Raw genomic sequence first — 19,355 nt, 5'->3', positions numbered from 1 at the left:
CTTTAAGGGATGGGATGATGTTGGATGTGAGACAGCACAGGAGGAATGAATGCAAGACTAACAGAACTAAATTCGTTGTCTCAGTTAGCCGTATTATCATTGAGGATACCGAAGGTTGAATGCATTCCTAGAGATTTTGTTTTTCCAGATAGCTGATGAATATACTAGAATGTTTGAGGATCGATACCCAACCTCGACAAGATTAATGTTGGTTGGTACATCCTTAAATGCGAAGACATTTGAGCAATTGTTTTTACATAAATTAGAATCTGTAGACGTGTGGCGTTGTGGGGATGTTTTAACTCTGTTTCCAGCAAGATTCCAGCAAGATTTAAAAAATCTAAAGGAGGTGATTGTTCACAGCTGTAAATCATTGGAAGAGGTATTTGAATTAAGTGATGAAGGAAGGAGTGAGGAGAAGGAGCTGCTGTCATCTTTAAAAGAGTTACATCTAAAAAGGTTACCTGAGCTCAAATATATATGGAAGGGGCCCACCAGAAATGTCAACCTCCAAAGTCTTATTAAACTGGAGTTGTATTCTCTCCACAAATTGATATTTATTTTCACAACATCCCTCGCTCAAAGTCTACCAAAGCTAGATAAACTTTTCATAATTGATTGCGGTGAATTGAAGCATATTATCAGAGAAGAGAATGGTGAAAGGGAAATAATTCCAGAGTCTCCCAGAATTAAAATCTCTCGATATACATGGATGTGGTAAACTGGAATATGTCTCTTTGTCTCATAACAAAGATGGCATCATCAAGTTCCCTAAGCTAAGAACATTGTCTCTTGGGCTCATATCAAATTACAGCTTTTTAGGTCCAAGGAATTTTGATGCTCAATTGCCTTTGCAAAGATTAACCATTAAAGGCCACGAAGAAGTGGGTAATTGGTTGGCACAGCTACAAGTACGTAATTTATATTTCTCCACTAATTTAAATTGTCAATTGCGATAATTTATTCTTTCTTCCTCCCAATTTCTAAAAGTAAAGTAATTGATAAATGCTTATTTTTATTTTTTTATGATTTGTTTTTTTATCTAAACATATATAAATATAAGAAACTTAACTGCCTCATTGTTGTTTGCGTTATTAAAAATTAATCATATGGAAGAACATATTATCTGTTAGATTTAACTGCGCCTCATTTGAAATATATTATCTGTTAGATTTAACTGCCTCATGGTTTACGTAATTTTTATTATCTGTTAGATTTATTCTTTCTTCGTCACTGCTTATTTTTTTGTTTTATCTAAACATATATAAATATAAGAAACTTAATACCAACAATTAATCATAGAAATCATATTAGCTTATTTTGTGTTCAAATATTTAATTCAATTAAAATATCTTTAAAAATTTATTAACTTTATAACTAAAATAAAAATATTAGTTACTATTTTTATTTTTATTTTTTACATGAAACTAATTATTAGGAGTTGTAGTAACCTTTTTTCGCAAAAATCTAATTATTATTTAACTTATCTCTAATTAAGAAAAAAACTGAAACAATAATATGTAATCTCTAAAAAGTATGTAATCCTGTTTTTTCTTTTTTTTTCTCCTATTTATACATCATATAAATTGTTTTTATGAGAGTGAAAAAATATAATATTGTTCTCTGATAAGATGGTCGTCCATGGGCAGCAAAACGCCCAATTGCCTTCCTTGCAAATTCTAGAAATTGATGGCCACAAAGAATTGGGAAATTTGTTTGCACAGCTCCAAGTACGTCCTTTATATTTCTCCAATAATTTTTTTCCTTTTTAATCTAAATTGTCAACTTCAATACATGTTGATTTCTTCCTTTAAATTTCTGAAACTGAAGTAATTGATAAGTGGAGATAAATCCATTAGCCATCCACTAAATTGAAAAGGAGTTGTCTAACTGTATCATTCCCTGTCTCTTGATGCAGGGCTTAAGAAGTAAGAAATTAATTATTGTAATGAAATCCTACCTAGATTTTTCAATCTTTATGCTTTCCAAGTTTGAGTGAAATTGAGGCTCTTCCCCCAATTAATGGAAGTATTTGAAGAGGAAGATAAACCTCCATCTGCTAATATTGAGTTGTTTATTTCAGTCCTGCAACTTATGATTTCACATTCCCATGCCTTGTTGCCATGTCTACTTCTATCCTTTTGTTGATAAGTTTTTTTGCTGAAGTTTATATGGACAATTCGTTCATCTATTTACCAAAATTATATAGTTCAAAAGTGCACAAAATTTCTTTTGCTGCAGGGGTTCACAAATTTGAAAACATTACGCGTGGAATCCATGCCTGAGACGAGGTGTATATTGAAGGGTCTCGTGCTGAGCAAATTGACTACTTTGGAGGTAATCTATCTGGATAAAAATTAGACAAGTTTGTCCACTAAAACAACTTTGCACGTAATAAAAAATGTTTTTTATACAAAAGTACATCAAATAACTTCACAAAAAAATTATTAACATATCTTTAAAACTTCTGTCGATACACGATGTCGGGCGACGGCTCCCGCTTTTTTGTTTATTTAACAAAAAGGGTTTTTTCTCAATTGGGGGAAATAAAGATTGTATTGGAGTCGCCATCTAGTAATTTGAGGGAACTAAAAATCCCAAATTAGACACTGGTCCCAGAGATTTGGATACGGGGTTAGTTATGATTAAGGGAAGGTAGACACCACCCTTAAAACATCCTTTCAAAAGAAAGGTTACCCTTACTTGTGTGTTTTTTATTTGATTCAAATGCGATTATATTTTGGGCTTATTTGTAAAAAAATTTTAATGATTAACGTCGGTCTCTAAAAATAGAAGACACGTTAAAAATGACATCAGTCCCTAAAAATTAGGAGACTCGTCTGAGTTACCAAAAGAATTAATGGATATAATCCATTATATTTTGGGTTTATTGGTAATTTGTTTTTTTTTAAATGGTTAACATCGGTCCCTAAAAATAGGAGGCACGTTAAAAATGACATCAGTCCCTAAAAATTAGAAGACTTGTCTAAAATATGACGTTTTTGTATTTACATTTTTGGTATTTACATTTTTGACATCGGTCCTTTTAAAAAAAAGAGACGTGTCGACTTTGGTTTTTGTATTTTTTACAACATGCAAGAAAATTTACAAGCATTTATATATAAAAACAAATATAAAAAATACCAGTAGAAACCCAAAAAATTACTTGAGTGTCACTGTATATGTAAAATACTGAAATACCCTCGAATTTCTCTGAAAATTACGAAAATGCCACTGGCGGCGCGTGTGGCCCACGCGCGGTTACTGTTGGAGGCGGTGAAATTTTCTAGCGAGATTTCCGGCCAAAAAATGGTTGCTTCTGGTAGATCTGAGGGCGAGGATTCTGATGGCGGTGGTCTCGACGGCTGTTGATGGCTGACGAGGGAGAATCATCGGTTTGAAGCTTCGGTGGACGACGACAATCGCGGTCTTTTTCCGGCCAGATGAGGCGGAGAAAACGATGACAACCACCGGGGTTTTTCTTTACAGCAGGGGAGAAACCTTTCTGTGGTGGTGCGGAGGCTGGAGACGGCCGGAAAGTGGAGATCGGATGAGAGAGAGAGCGTTGCCGACGAGAGGAGAGAGAGAGTCTGAGATTATGCTACGGTATGAACGCGTGTATGGTACACCGGTACCGCTGAACACTGTGCACCGTTGGATCTCGGATGAAACGATCGGATGGCTGTGATTGGCTAGATCTGCAGGTTGATCGGACGGTCTGGATGAGCGGAGCTTTGATCTGGTGTAGCGCGGTGCACCGAAAGCTCGGTACACCGGATGACGTGGCGCAACGGGATCAAATCTTGGAATATTTCAAGGGCTGAGATGTGTCGGGAAATATTTGGTATTTTCCATATTGTTTTTAATAAAAATCAATATCTTACTCGCATGAATAAATAGTAAAAAAACGTGAATATTGTTTGCAATTCTTTTCTTTCTTTTTTTTTCTCTCTCCTCTTCCCTGGCGCACTGTCACTGGCTATTTATAGCCAATTACAGGGGACATACAAAGCTTAAATTTCCACAAAATTTTATTTTTTAATCACCGTCTGCTTTCGGCATTTTTTTAATCACCGTTTGCTTTCGGTGCAACTGCCTCGTTTGACAAATTTTTTATTTTATTTTATTTTATTTTTTTATTTTGTATAATAATATATATTTATATAGGTAAAATTAAAAACTCAATTCAGTATTAGAAAAACCCCGTTTCAACCGCTAAAAATTCATTTTAATGACCGAAAATTATGTCGAAACACTGGAAAAAAACTTTTGACGGGTATCAACCCGGTGAACTGGGTTTTGACCAAAAATAACAGTTTTGAGCCAAAATGGCCTGAAACTCATTTTGTACCCCGGTCGACATGGTCGGACCCGTATTGACTCGATGGACTCGGTTTTGACCGAAAATGACGGTTTTGACCCGAAACGGCTTAAAACTCATTTTTTACCCTGGTCGACATGGTTTGACCCGTATTGACTCGATGGACTCGGTTTTGACCGAAAATGACGGTTTTGACCGAAAACTCATTTTTTTACCTTGGTCGACATGTTTTGACCAGTATTGACTCGGTGGACTCGGTTTTGACCCGAAAACTCATTTTTTACTTGGCCGACATGGTTTGACCTGTATTGACCCGGTGGAATCGGTTCTTATGGAAAGATGCGGTTGACTCGAGAAAAATATATTTTTGAATTTTCCTTTTTCTTAATTTTTTTGGATTTTTATAAATAATAATATAAATAAAATAACATTTGAGAAAATCTTGGTGAATCCAAAATTGGGTTACAACAGTTGCCCCCTCTTTACAATGCTTACGGTGCAAAGGCATTGGAAAATTCATTTTCTTTTGACTTTGCATAGTAAGTTTTGTAAAGAAAAATGATGGAAGTGTTGAAAAATGCACAGATTTTTCAGTTGGTCTATTCTTATGGGTGAACTGTCCAAGTGAAAAACATGAAAGTGTTTTCAATATTGATCTTGTGAAATACATGAAAGTGATTTCAGATTAATGTTGTGAAATACATGAAAGTGATTTCAACAATGGTTTTGTGAAATACATGAAAGTGATTTCAAAATTGATTTTTTTTTTGTGAAATACATGAAAGTGATTTCAACCTTAGTCTTGTGAAATACATGAAAGTGATTTCAAAATTGATTTTCTGAAACACATGAAAGTGATTTCAGATTAGCATTGTGAAATACATGAAAGTGATTTCAACAATGGTTTTGTGAAATACATGAAAGTCATTTCAACATTGGTTTTTTTTTGTGAAATACATGAAAGTGATTTCAACAATGTTTTTGTGAAATACATGAAAGTGATTTCAGCAATGGTTTTGTGAACCGACCCGTCTGTGAAATACATGAAAGTGATTTCAACAATGAGCTTCAGGGTTGATGAAAAATTCTAAAGGAAGTCATACCTGTATGGTTGAGATCTGATTTGTAAATCGATCTTAGAGATGATGAAATCTTCTCAAGAAAGTCTTGTATGTACGGTTGGGATTTGATTTGTAATTGGATCCCAAAGATGAGGAAAGCTTTTCAAGGAAGTCTTGTATGTACGGTTGGGATTCGATTTGTGGATCCCAAAAAATGAGGAAAGCTTCTCAAGGAAGTCTTGTATGTACGGTTGGGATTCGATTTGTGGATCCCAAAAATGAGGAAAGCTTCTCAAGGAAGTCCTGTATGTATGGTTGGGATTCGATTTGTGGATCCCAAAAATGAGGAAAGCTTCCCAAGCAAGTCTTGTATGTACGGTTGGGATTTGATTTGTGGATCCCAAAAATGAGGAAAGCTTCTCAAGGAAGTCATGTATGTATGGTTGAGATCTGATCTTCTGTTCGAAACAAATGGTAGGAGTAAAATCCTTATAAATCCCGCAGTATTTGGTGAAAGACATCATCAACTTCTTGCATTTTCAATACTCTCAAAGTTCTTAACTTTTGAAGCTTTAACCATGTCTTCCTCTTCTTCCAATGCTAACCCAAACCCTGTTCCTGCAGTAGAGCCTGCAGTTGGCGTACTAGCTTTGAAGTGAATGGTCGTCCAGTTACAATAGAGGATACTGTAATGGACAATGAAGATATTGCTGTAACCGTGGCTAGAGACATGATCCTTCCTCGTGATGAAATAATGTTGGCAGCCAGGACCGATATTGCAAACACTATTCGTCGGAAAATAGTGTTATTTTATTTCTCAAATGTTATTTTATTTCTATTATTATTTATAAAAATCCAAAAAAATTAAGAAAAAGGAAAATTCAAAAATATATTTTTCTCGAGTCAACCGCATCTTTCCATAAGAACCGATTCCACCGGGTCAATACAGGTCAAACCATGTCGGCCAAGTAAAAAATGAGTTTTCGGGTCAAAACCGAGTCCACCGAGTCAATACGGGTCAAAACATGTCGACCAGGGTAAAAAATGAGTTTCAAGCCGTTTCGGGTCAAAACCGTCATTTTCGGTCAAAACCAAGTCCACCGAGTCAATACGGGTCAAACCATGTCGACCAGGGTAAAAAATGAGTTTCAGGCCGTTTTCAGGTCAAAACCGTCATTTTCGGTCAAAACCGAGTCCACCGAGTCAATACGGGTCAAACCATATCGGCCAAGTAAAAATGAGTTTTCGGGTCAAAACCGTCATTTTCGGTCAAAACCGAGTCCATCGAGTCAATACTGGTCCAACCATGTCGACCAGGGTAAAAAATGAGTTTTAAGCCGTTTCGGGTCAAAACGTCATTTTCGGTCAAAACCGAGTCCATCGAGTCAATACGGGTCCGACCATGTCGACCGGGGTAAAAAATGAGTGTCAGGCCATTTTGGGTCAAAACTGTTATTTTTGGTCAAAACCCAGTTCACCGGGTTGATACCCGTCAAAAGTTTTTTTCCAGTGTTTCGACATAATTTTCGGTCATTAAAATGAATTTTTAGCGGTTGAAAGGGGGTTTTTCTAATGCTGAATTGAGTTTTTAATTTTACCTATATAAATATATATTATTATACATAATAAAAAAATAAAATAAAAATAAAATAAAATAAAAAATTTGTCAAACGGGCAGTTGCACCGAAAGCAAACGGTGATTAAAAAAATGCCGAAAGCAGACGGTGATTAAAAAATAAAATTTTGTGGAAATTTAAGCTTTGTATGTCCCCTGTAATTGGCTATAAATAGCCAGTGACACTGCGCCAGGAGGGGGGAGAAAGAAAAAAAAAAAGAAAGAAAAGAATTGCAAACACTATTCACGTTTTTTAACTATTTATTCATGCGAGTAAGATATTGATTTTTATTAAAAACAATATGGAAAATACCAAATATATCCCGACACATCTCAGCCCTTGAAATATTCCAAGATTTGATCCCGTTGCGCCACGTCATCCGGTGTACCGAGCTTTCGGTGCACCGCGCTACACCAGATCAAAGCTCCGCTCATCCAGACCGTCCGATCAACCTGCAGATCTAGCCAATCACAGCCATCCGATCGTTTCATCCGAGATCCAACGGTGCACAGTGTTCAGCGGTACCGGTGTACCATACACGCGTTCATACCGTAGCATAATCTCGGACTCTCTCTCTCCTCTCGTCGGCGACACTCTCTCTCTCATATGATCTCCACTTTCCGGCCGTCTCCAGCCTCTGCACCACCACAGAAAGGTTTCTCCCCTGCTGTAAAGAAAAACCCCGGTGGTTGTCATCGTTTTCTCCGCCTCATCTGGCCGGAAAAAGACCGCGATTGTCGTCGTCCACCGAAGCTTCAAACCGACGATTCTCCCTCGTCAGCCATCAACAGCCGTCGAGACCACCGCCATCAGAATCCTCGCCCTCAGATCTACCAGAAGCAACCATTTTTTGGCCGGAAATCTCGCTAGAAAATTTCACCGCCTCCAACAGTAACCGCGCGTGGGCCACACGCGCCGCCAGTGGCATTTTCGTAATTTTCAGAGAAATTCGAGGGTATTTCAGTATTTTACCTATACAGTGACACTCAAGTAATTTTTTGGGTTTCTACTGGTATTTTTTATATTTGTTTTTATATATAAATGCTTGTAAATTTTCTTGCATGTTGTAAAAAATACAAAAACCAAAGTCGACACGTCTCTTTTTTTTAAAAGGACCGATGTCAAAAATGTAAATACCAAATATGGATTATGTCCATTATTTCTTTTGGTAACCTAGACGTAACTCTTCTTTTTAGGGTTAAAACGTCATATTTTAGACAAGTCTTCTAATTTTTAGAGACTGATGTCATTTTTAACGTGCCTCCTATTTTTAGGGACCGATGTTAACCATTTAAAAAAAAAACAAATTACCAATAAACCCAAAATATAATGGATTATATCCATTAATTCTTTTGGTAACTCAGACGAGTCTCCTAATTTTTAGGGACTGATGTCATTTTTAACGTGTCTTCTATTTTTAGGGACCGATGTTAATCATTAAAAACAATTTACAAATAAGCCCAAAATATAATCGCATTTGAATCAAATAAAAAACACACAAGTAAGGGTAACCTTTCTTTTGAAAGGATGTTTTAAGGGTGGTGTCTACCTTCCCTTAATCATAACTAACCCCGTACCCGAATCTCTAGGACCAGTGTCTAATTTGGGTTTCTAGTTCCCTCAAATTACTAGATGGCGACTCCAATAAAATCTTTATTTCCCCTAATCAAAGAAAAAACCCTTTTTGTTAAATAAACAAAAAAAGCGGGAGCCGTCGCCCGACGTCGTGTATCGCCAGAATAAGATATTGATTAAAGATCCAACATTAGATCGAGAAGATATTGATTTTTTTTGTCAATTTCTTTTTTCTCAAAATACAAGACAATCAAAGGACTACATTGAATAGCGTGTGTTGGATCTTTGACCGATATCAATAAGCTTGATTAAAATGGCTTTTCCATGGTTATTTGTATCCATTTTAAACTCTAATTTTGGGTATATCTTTTGATTGTCTGTGATGAGGTGACCTTTTATGAATTTCAAGAAAAACAAGGTACCCGAGTCAAAACTTGAGGCTAGTTCAAGAAAGATTGTTTCTTTTTCTTAGCAACAATTTTATCAGCATGCATAATAATCAGTAGCTTGATTCATGAAGTCACGACCCTTATGAAACGACTCTTCAAGTTTTGAGATCGCCATTTATCGGTTCAGATTGCTTACTTGATTAAAGAGGACTTTCTAAAGCACGTAATGTGGGCTATGGTTCATGGCTATGAAAGAAAGGAATTTCACAAGCTCAAAAGGTGTTTGAGGGTTTCAAGAACCTAGGATCACCATCAATTACTCATCAATCTCTTTTCCTCACGTTGTCTTTGTAGAGACAGTGACATATAACCTTGTTAATCTCAAAAATCAAAATTCGTTTAACATAGGTCATAACGCAAATCCAACTTTTCTTTGATGAATAACCAATCTAAACTTTTGAAGATCGTAAAGGCTTTATCATAGACACACCAAAAGACATAACGCTCGATTTTTCGTGTTAACTTTTGGTATTTGTTGTGTCTTTATCAATCTTTGGCTTTCTTCTTCTAGCCCTTTCTCAATCATTGGACTTTTGTTCTAAGCCTTCCCTTTGATCCATCGACTCTAACATTGTCTTCGTCTTTTCTAGGAAAAAAAACTCTCATTGCCCCCAGTGTGGGGTGTGATCCTAGTCAGGGTTTTTTATGAAAGAAATATTCTATCAGCTCAAAATGGGACTACAAAGGATATATATTTCAAGAATTGTGAAAGGATGAAACAAAAATGGACTTTTCTCATCTCAAGCAAGGTCGGTTAGAATCGATAAAATTACGAAAATGCCACTGGCGGCGCATGTGGCCCACGCGCGGTTACTGTTGGAGGCGGTGAAATTTTCTGGCGAGATTTCCGGCCAAAAAATGGTTGCTTCTGGTAGATCTGAGGGCGAGGATTCTGATGGCGGTGGTCTCGACGACCGTTGATGGCTGACGAGGGAGAATCGTCGGTTTGAAGCTTCGGTGGACGACGACAATCGCGGTCTTTTTCCGGCCAGATGAGGCGGAGAAAACGATGACAACCACCGGGGTTTTTCTTTACAGCAGGGGAGAAACCTTTCTGTGGTGGTGCGGAGGCTGGAGACGGCCGGAAAGTGGAGATCGGATGAGAGAGAGAGCGGCGCCGACGAGAGGAGAGAGAGAGTCCGAGATTATGCTACGGTATGAACGCGTGTATGGTACACCGGTACCGCTGAACACTGTGCACCGTTGGATCTCGGATGAAACGATCGGATGGCTGTGATTGGCTAGATCTGCAGGTTGATCGGACGGTCTGGATGAGCGGAGCTTTGATCTGGTGTAGCGCGGTGCACCGAAAGCTCGGTACACCGGATGACGTGGCGCAACGGGATCAAATCTTGGAATATTTCAAGGGCTGAGATGTGTCGGGATATATTTGGTATTTTCCATATTGTTTTTAATAAAAATCAATATCTTACTCGCATGAAGAAATAGTAAAAAAACGTGAATAGTGTTTGCAATTCTTTTCTTTCTTTCTTTTTCTCTCTCCTCTTCCCTGGCGCACTGTCACTGGCTATTTATAGCCAATTACAGGGGACATAGAAAGCTTAAATTTCCACAAAATTTTATTTTTTAATCACCGTCTGCTTTCGGCATTTTTTTAATCCTAAAAATTAAAAACTCAATTCAGTATTAGAAAAACCCCGTTTCAACCGCTAAAAATTCATTTTAATGACTGAAAATTATGTCGAAACACTGGAAAAAAACTTTTGACGAGTATCAACCCGGTGAACTGGGTTTTGACCAAAAATAACAGTTTTGACCCAAAATGGCCTGAAACTCATTTTTTACCCCGGTCGACATGGTCGGACCCGTATTGACTCGATGGACTCAGTTTTGACCGAAAATGACGGTTTTGACCCGAAACGGCTTAAAACTCATTTTTTACCCTGGTCGACATGGTTTGACCCGTATTGACTCGGTGGACTCGGTTTTGACCTGAAAACTCATTTTTTACTTGGCCGACATGGTTTGACCTGTATTGACCCGGTGGAATCGGTTCTTATGGAAAGATGCGGTTGACTCGAGAAAAATATATTTTTGAATTTTCCTTTTTCTTAATTTTTTTGGATTTTTATAAATAATAATAGAAATAAAATAACATTTGAGAAAATCTTGGTGAATCCAAAATTGGGTTACAACAAATTTATTAACTTTATAACTAAAATAAAAATATTAGTAACTATTTTTATTTTTATTTTTTACATGAAACTAATTATTAGGAGTTGTAGTAACCTTTTTTCGCAAAAATCTAATTATTATTTAACTTATCTCTAATTAAGAAAAAAACTAAAACAATAATATGTAATCTCTAAAAAGTATTTAATCCTGTTTTTTTCTATTTTTTTCTCCTATTTATACATCATATAAATTGTTTTTATGAGAGTGAAAAAATATAATATTGTTCTCTGATAAGATGGCCGCCCATGGACAGCAAAACGACTTCTTACAAAGATTAGAATATGTAGAAGTGGACGATTGTGGGGATGTTCGCACTCCGTTTCCAGCAAAATTGCTGCGAGCTGTGAAAAATCTAAAGAGTGTGGAAATTGAGGACTGCAAATCATTGGAAGAGGTATTTGAATTAGGTGAGCCTGATGAAGGAAGTAGTGAGGAGAAGGAGCTACCGCTTCTGTCATCTTTAACAGAGTTACAGCTGTCATGTTTACCTGAGCTCAAATGTATATGGAAGGGGCCATCTAGACATGTCAGCCTCCAAAGTCTTAATCGTCTGAATTTGGAGTCTCTCAACAAACTGACATTTATCTTCACACCGTCCCTCGCTCGAAGTCTGCCAAAGCTAGAAGTTCTTTTCATAAATAACTGCGGTGAATTGAAGCATATTATCAGAGAAGAGGATGGCGAAAGGGAAATAATTCCAGAGTCTCCTGGGCAGGATGGTCAAGCTTTACCTATCAACGTTGAGAAGGAGATAGTGCTTCCTAATCTAAAGGTGTTGTCGCTAGAACAATTATCAAGTATTATCCGTTTTAGTTTCGGATGGTGTGATTATTTCTTATTCCCTCGTTTGGAGAAGTTGAAGGTCCATCAATGTCCAAAGCTGACCACAAAATTTGCTACTACACCAGATGGTTCAATGAGTGCTCAATCAGAGGTGCTGCTGATTTGACTTGATTTCTTGCCTCTCTTTTAGTGTGTTTGTTTCTTGTTTCTCTCAATAATAAGATTTACAAGTTAAATGAGCATGCCATGCTTGAATTGGTTTACAGGTACCTGAAGTAGCTGAAGATTCAAGCATTAATAGAGAGTGGACCAGAAATATGGGGTGGAAAGAAGATGGAGACTCATGTCTTTGAGCTGTGAATATATTTGGACTTGATGCTGTACTATTTGTTCAAAAGTTTGATATCATGTTTTCCTAGCAGAACAATCTCATGTTGAATGGTGGTTAACTGTTACATGATTTCAAGGTTGGTGCTACGAATATGTTTTAGATTGGTGGGAAATAATCCCAACTGTTCCATTGGCAATGGGATACAAATTGGCTTCATATATATATGAGTGCAAGTGACTGTGTGCTATAAGGAAACATTTTTAAAGAAAAGGAAGCATTCGGCCAGGAGAGGAAAAACAAATTCAAGCAAGGAAAATTTCTCAATTTAAAAGTGTAAAAGCTTTGGTTATTGCTTGGTAAGATGTCCTCACACTTTTAAATAAGATTCTCGAAGAATTTATGCTTTAAATTGATTGAACTTTGTGAAATGAGGAATTAGGGTTCATGATAAATTTTATAGAAAATTACAATTGATTGTGAAATTGTATTAAGATTATTGAAGTGAGTAGGGAAAGTAAGAAATTATGGTAATTAAAGCAAAATTTTAGGTGTTCTTGAAGAAGTGATTTTTGGAAAACTAATAATAAGAAAAATAAAAATTTAAGAGTTTTGATAAGATGATGAGATTGTGTAAGAAAGAGATGATATTAATGTTAAAGAGTGAATAGATCATGAAATTTTTTTATGTTTTTCTTTGAAATAGTAAAAAAACGTGAATAGTGTTTGCAATTCTTTTCTTTCTTTTTTTTTTCTCCTCTTATTGATATCGGTCAAAGATGAAATAATAATAGAAGCAGTGAATGAGTCACTTGCTCTTAGTATTAGAGCTACTTCATCTTTGGTGAACGTTGCAGAGCGTCTTCATGCCAGAAGACTTAAGTTGAATACTCAGGTTCCTGATCTCCAACATCAGATCGAGAATTTAAGGAATAGACTCCGTGATGAGAGACGTCACAGAAACAACTTGGAGAGGAGAAACCAAGAGCTGAATGCACGTGTTGACTTTTGGAGGAACTACGTTAACACACGACACCTCGAGTTCGAGGAAGAGATGGAGCGCATGCATAAGCAATTCGAGGAATTCCGAGGCATGATTAACCATCAAGATGAAAATATCCCTGATCGTCCTCGCACTGTTTAACATTTGTACTTGTAAACCCCTTTTTCTATGAATAAAAATCCATCTTTCTTGTCTTCATTTATGAATTTTGCTTTTGTGGAATTGCCATATTTGATGTGATTTACAAGAACTTCAATTCATGTGAGTCTCGTTGGATCCCAGTGGGAATATTGTTTCGTGAAATATCTGCAAAACAATTATGCAATGCATGTGAAGTTAGATGATATGCAATGCATCTTACCTGTTTTTGAAATATAGGTTCCCCCCTCTTTGATGTTTCATCGTCATAGGGTGGCTTTGTTTGCATTCCAAAGCCTTCTTTGTTCTTTCGATGCATTGGCTCATTCATGTGCTAGCCATCCGCTCAGCTGTAAATGCAGTGCCCATCTTGGGCTGTCCGCGATAATTACTGCTCTCACTGTTTATCAAGCTTGACAATGCCCCCAATTGTAGTGTTGCTTGATTTATCATTAAGAAGTTTAACAAATCATTCATCTCCTGGATTCTTTCAAGAATTGTTCTTTGATTGATTGTGCGCATCGTGCCAACACCCATCAAGATTGTCAATCAGTTATGAACTCACCTCCAGTTGAAACATACCCTTCAAGTATATGCGGTCATCCACTTTCATGGAACTGTCATGTCATTCAGACCTGCATTTCATACTTTGCAGTAAAAAGCTCATCGTTGTATGCTCAGTTTCTTTCTCAATAAGTTCTTCTCAACTCATCTAACCAGATTGTGAAAAGAAGTGTCTCGGCCTTATCAATGATGTTGCTTTTATCACCCATACTCATGTGGTGCAGTGCACATTTAAGCTTCAAATCAGATGGTCCCACGGTCAGTCTAGGTGGGTGCGGTGCATCCTCCCAACATTCATTCAAAGCAATTCATGTGATAACATCTTTTAATAGTCATAGCCATATTGGAGATGATAAACCAAGATGAAGATATGAAGATGTCCTTCAGGTACATTGCTCTCAATTGTTGTCGGGGTTTACTGGATCATAAATTGTTCTTGAACATCATTGCCCTTAATTGATCTGAATGTGATCATTCACTGATTATCTTTCTTTGAACCATATTGTCCTCAGTTTATTGATTCATCATTTGATCATCCCTATCCCCTAGCTGATTTAAACACTGTTTGTTTTCCTTCTCGGAGGTCCATTGTATTGCCCCCAGGAGTGTCGAGGAGAATTGATGTCATTTCTGTCAGGAATTTGCAAACATGGTCGATGTTTTTCTTTTGAAAATCTTTCTTATTTTGGAATCAAATCTCACATTTCAAAGGTCATGTCTATTCAAGTCTGATTGTTGAAATGAAATCAGAGAGATGTCAATTTTTGAAAGTATTTTTGGAAATCAAGCTTTATTGGTCAAAGATCCAACACACGCTATTCAATGTAGTCCTTTGATTGTCTTGTATTTTGAGAGAAAAGAAATTGACTCGTTGTAAGATTAAAATGGCTTTTCCATGGTTATTTGTATCCATTTTAAACTCTAATTTTGGGTATATCTTTTGATTGTCTGTGATGAGGTGACCTTTTATGAATTTCAAGAAAAACAAGGTACCCGAGTCAAAACTTGAGGCTAGTTCAAGAAAGATTGTTTCTTTTTCTTAGCAACAATTTTATCAGCATGCATAATAATCAGTAGCTTGATTCATGAAGTCACGACCCTTATGAAACGACTCTTCAAGTTTTGAGATCGCCATTTATCGGTTCAGATTGCTTACTTGATTAAAGAGGACTTTCTAAAGCACGTAATGTGGGCTATGGTTCATGGCTATGAAAGAAAGGAATTTCACAAGCTCAAAAGGTGTTTGAGGGTTTCAAGAACCTAGGATCACCATCAATTACTCATCAATCTCTTTTCCTCACGTTGTCTTTGTAGAGACAGTGACATATAACCTTGTTAATCTCAAAAATCAAAATTCGTTTAACATAGGTCATAACGCAAATCCAACTTTTCTTTGATGAATAACCAATCTAAACTTTTGAAGATCGTAAAGGCTTTATCATAGACACACCAAAAGACATAACGCTCGATTTTTCGTGTTAACTTTTGGTATTTGTTGTGTCTTTATCAATCTTTGGCTTTCTTCTTCTAGCCCTTTCTCAATCATTGGACTTTTGTTCTAAGCCTTCCCTTTGATCCATCGACTCTAACATTGTCTTCGTCTTTTCTAGGAAAAAAAACTCTCATTGCCCCCAGTGTGGGGTGTGATCCTAGTCAGGGTTTTTTATGAAAGAAATATTCTATCAGCTCAAAATGGGACTACAAAGGATATATATTTCAAGAATTGTGAAAGGATGAAACAAAAATGGCCTTTTCTCATCTCAAGCAAGGTCGGTTAGAACCGATAAATTTTGACCTCATCCAATGTAATGATTTAGACTTGTAAGAATCATAATTCACGAGTCCATAACTACTGAATCCACTACGTGTCATTATGCATACTGCTAAAACTTAGCTATATGGTGTGTGATTCAATTTCATGTGTGAGCTCAAAAGTTTCTTGGTCACCTCATGCCATTTTAACAAGCATCAAGTCATTCAAGTAAAATAATTTTAATCTTCACGATTGACTAATCTTAAACGCATGTTGGAGCTTGATCAAAATATTTTGTCAAAATAACCTTTGAAAGAAACATCTCATGCTTTCAGAACAACAAAGGGACAAAGAAAAGACATGTTTCGTTAAAAGATGAGATGTGATCCCAAAATAAAATGCAGAATGACAAAACTCATAACAAAAAGGATCGATAGTTTAACACTCTTCTTGGATCAGCTTTTCTGGCGATATTTGTGTTTTGCCAAGCATTTCGATCACTTGTCAATCTGAGGATGTTGAGGTGACAATATGGCTGATGATGTCATTTTGCACAAACTCAACTTGATTCTTGAAATTCTTGCAATTGTTCAACTGAATGGCACAAAATCCCCTAATGATGTTCAAATCTCTTTTCTGGATTATACCACCTAGAAAACGATGGTTGTATGGGATTTGACGGAGTCAGGGCAATAAGTCCGGAGTCTAACAGATGATGGTGGACAAACTCGAGTGGTCGAGATATGTCAATCTTGGCAAAGACATTTTAGCAGTTGATGCTACAGTGAGACCTGGTTGGACCACATAATTAAGGCTTCCCATCGTCAGAGTCATCCTTTGATTCATCTCTCATTATTGTTCTAGAATCCTTGGCAGAATCTTCAATCATTCCCCTCTTTGTAGCTTGTTCAATTCTTTCGACAATCCTCACAACATCATGTCAATCTTCCCATGTTGTTGTGGTTATTTGTGGATTGGTAGAAACTTTCCAACAGCCAGGTAATCTTGGTAGCGCACAGAAACATGCAGTACCACCATTGCTGATGTGTGGAATCACGCATTGTCTCAACTGGGAGAGAAAATGATGAATCTGAAACCCTTTTGTCTCCTCTTCGATTCCTCACTGGCAGTACATCAAACAAACACCTATAGTAAGAATTCTGCTTTGTTAAAGTTGCAATGTTTGCTCTTGTTTTTCTCAGATCAGCATCCGATGCTGCTGGACCGGAATGGTGTTCACAATAGAGATGTCTGGAAAGAAGGCCAATGCACCAGGAATAGAAAGCTAGCAGCTATTATGTGCTCTTGGAATATGTGAAGGCTTTGAACGACTATCAGTACAGTTGAACGAGAACAAGGGTTGTGGTCATTAATTGATGACTGAAGACATTGCTGTCATTGTTCATGATGAAAAAGGAGAGGTGCAACTTCAATGGAATGTGGACAAGTAGTGTTCCACGCAAGAGACTGTGCAGACGTTCCCTTTCCATTCTTGAAGCTCAACACTTATTCAAATAAATTTATGAGTTAAGCTACTTCACCTTTACTGCTCTCAACTTCCTTTTGATAACGAGCCTCTAGCTAACCCCTGTCTTGATTTTCCATCTTCATCAGTCCATTAGACCTCAGGTAGGGGAACATATGTTTCAAACGTGTGCATGCTTGATAAATGAATGAAATGCACAAATGGATGCAAAATGCCATATGTTTTATGCATGCTTGTTATTTGTTGCAAGGTTTTCTTATGACGAGGAATAGACCAGATCAGATTCTCTTAAGAAAGTTCTCACTGAGGACTCCAAACCTACAGGAACTTGAACCGATTTGGGGGAGAAATTTGATTTTTATTGGATATCCTTCAGTTGTTTTTCCGTCTACTCTCTTAGCAGAAGTAACACTACCATGATGTTTTCATGCCTTCTTCACTAACTCCAATAATTTCTTTGAGGTCTTGAAATCTTCATAAAATGTTGCCAGTTCGGTAGTCCTTGGAATAAACTGCTCATGTTAGATCCCACATCGGAAGCGAACATCAAAAGCTAGGGCCTTATAAGTGCATGCTCATCTTGACTAGTAAGACGCGTTTAAAACCCTGAGGGGAACCTGGGTGGAAGCCTTAGGAATGGGTGGACCGGGGGGCCTAGAAGGGACAGTATCTGACAGGGTGAGTGTGCTGCACTACTCTGAAAGACGCGTTTTGAGGCCATGCATGGCTGCTAAGAACAAACCCGTCAGGGGGACCTGGGTGGAAGCCCTGGACATGGGTGGATTGGGAGGCCCAAAGCGGACAATTTTTTGCTAGTGAGGTGGGGTGTTACAGCTCAAATCAAAATTGTCGTAAAACCATGATAGGACAATAGTTAATACAGCAGCAGGCTCCTATCAACGGGACCCATGGATACTCACCACAATATGTCAGATAAGATTTGAAGTAAGAGTATCGACTCCTCCAATGAAATTGAGATTTATTTAGACATAGAAATATTGATTCCCATATGGTTCTTCCTACTTCATGCAAGTGTTTTTCAGCAAAATTCTCCAGCTGAGAATAAAGATGCCATGAGGTGCCAACCAAACCTGAAATCTTCCCCTCAATCATATGACTTACAGTCCAGACAAACAATAACTGTAAGCAACATTTTAAACGACCCCTTCCAGCTTTTCTACAATAATTCAAGGATGAGAAAGTTTTTGCCAATATTGTTGTAGCAGGGTTAATTTTAAGGGTCACCACATTTTTGAATACATTAACAGCCTCAAAGTCAATCATTCCTTGACAAATGGGAAAAGAACCAAACCATATATCCCTAAGGCCAAAATTCTCAATTGGATTTCATTGCTTTCATCATGTAATCTCCTTTTGAATATGGCTTCTAGTTCATTCCAAAACCAACCCTGGCTATTTCCTCGTTTAGTTGCATGTGATTTTGCTAGTTGACAGTCTGCCTGGGTAATCCAAGCAAAGTTAGAAAGTGCATGCTCTATAGGTGTGTAAAAGTACACCTTTTCTGACTTGGGACAATTTAGCAGGGATTCATACTCCTCGATAGTAGGAGTCATATCCACAGTATCAAATGTGAAGCACCGATATTCTGGATCCCAAAACCCTATCATGGCCTGAAAACAAGCATGTTGGACCCTAATTTTCAGTAAATGTGATAGATCCCCATATTGTTTCTGGAAAGTGATTTGATCATGAGAGGATAACCTTTCCCAGCAGTCTAGCAGTTGTCTTGTACCCAGTGGTTTGTCATCTAATTTAACGTGTGCTGGTAATTGAGACTCAAATTCTGATGGCAAACAATCCCCTTCATCATGTTGGCTCAATTCTGATCTGGTCAAAAATTCCTCAATAGTCATGGGTTTTTCCATCTCACACTTCCTATAAGGATCGGTGGAGATTTAATGAGAATATGAAATGTATATGAACATGTATGTTATGCATTGACATTTGTTCGTGTCCTAATGGGTATATCCTACTTGATAGGATCTAGCTCATAAGGTTTGGCTCAGTTTAGTCTATCCTTAAAGATATTCTCCGGTTCTTAGATTGCCCGAATTACTCGTG

At 37.3% G+C, this 19,355-nt stretch overlaps 2 protein-coding genes across 2 annotated transcripts in view; both read left to right on the top strand.

Moving 5' to 3' along the window:
• LOC18096055 (uncharacterized) overlaps positions 1-19,355 on the top strand; it is a 691,470-nt gene that overhangs the window by 67,333 nt on the left and 604,782 nt on the right. The window lies entirely within an intron of this gene.
• LOC18095838 (uncharacterized) lies at positions 207-12,491 on the top strand. Its single transcript, XM_052448530.1, has 4 exons — positions 207-911; positions 2,242-2,337; positions 11,472-12,152; positions 12,268-12,491. Exons 2-4 carry the CDS (start codon positions 2,278-2,280, stop codon positions 12,352-12,354), a joined length of 828 nt encoding a protein of 275 aa, XP_052304490.1. The 5' UTR covers positions 207-911; positions 2,242-2,277; the 3' UTR covers positions 12,355-12,491.

Source organism: Populus trichocarpa, chromosome 1, assembly GCF_000002775.5.
Source record: "Populus trichocarpa isolate Nisqually-1 chromosome 1, P.trichocarpa_v4.1, whole genome shotgun sequence".
NCBI lineage: Eukaryota > Viridiplantae > Streptophyta > Magnoliopsida > Malpighiales > Salicaceae > Populus > Populus trichocarpa.
This window is presented reverse-complemented; position numbering and strand designations above follow the sequence as displayed.

What these genes read in the sequence shown, in the direction of transcription:
- LOC18095838 (XM_052448530.1), top strand. Translation starts at nt 2,278, where the DNA reads ATGCCTGAGACGAGGTGTATATTGAAGGGTCTCGTGCTGAGCAAATTG. An exon ending in GCAAATTGACTACTTTGGAG is followed by an intron (nt 2,338 to 11,471) that starts GTAATCTATCTG and finishes GCCCATGGACAG; the next exon opens with CAAAACGACTTCTTACAAAG. An exon ending in CAATGAGTGCTCAATCAGAG is followed by an intron (nt 12,153 to 12,267) that starts GTGCTGCTGATT and finishes ATTGGTTTACAG; the next exon opens with GTACCTGAAGTAGCTGAAGA.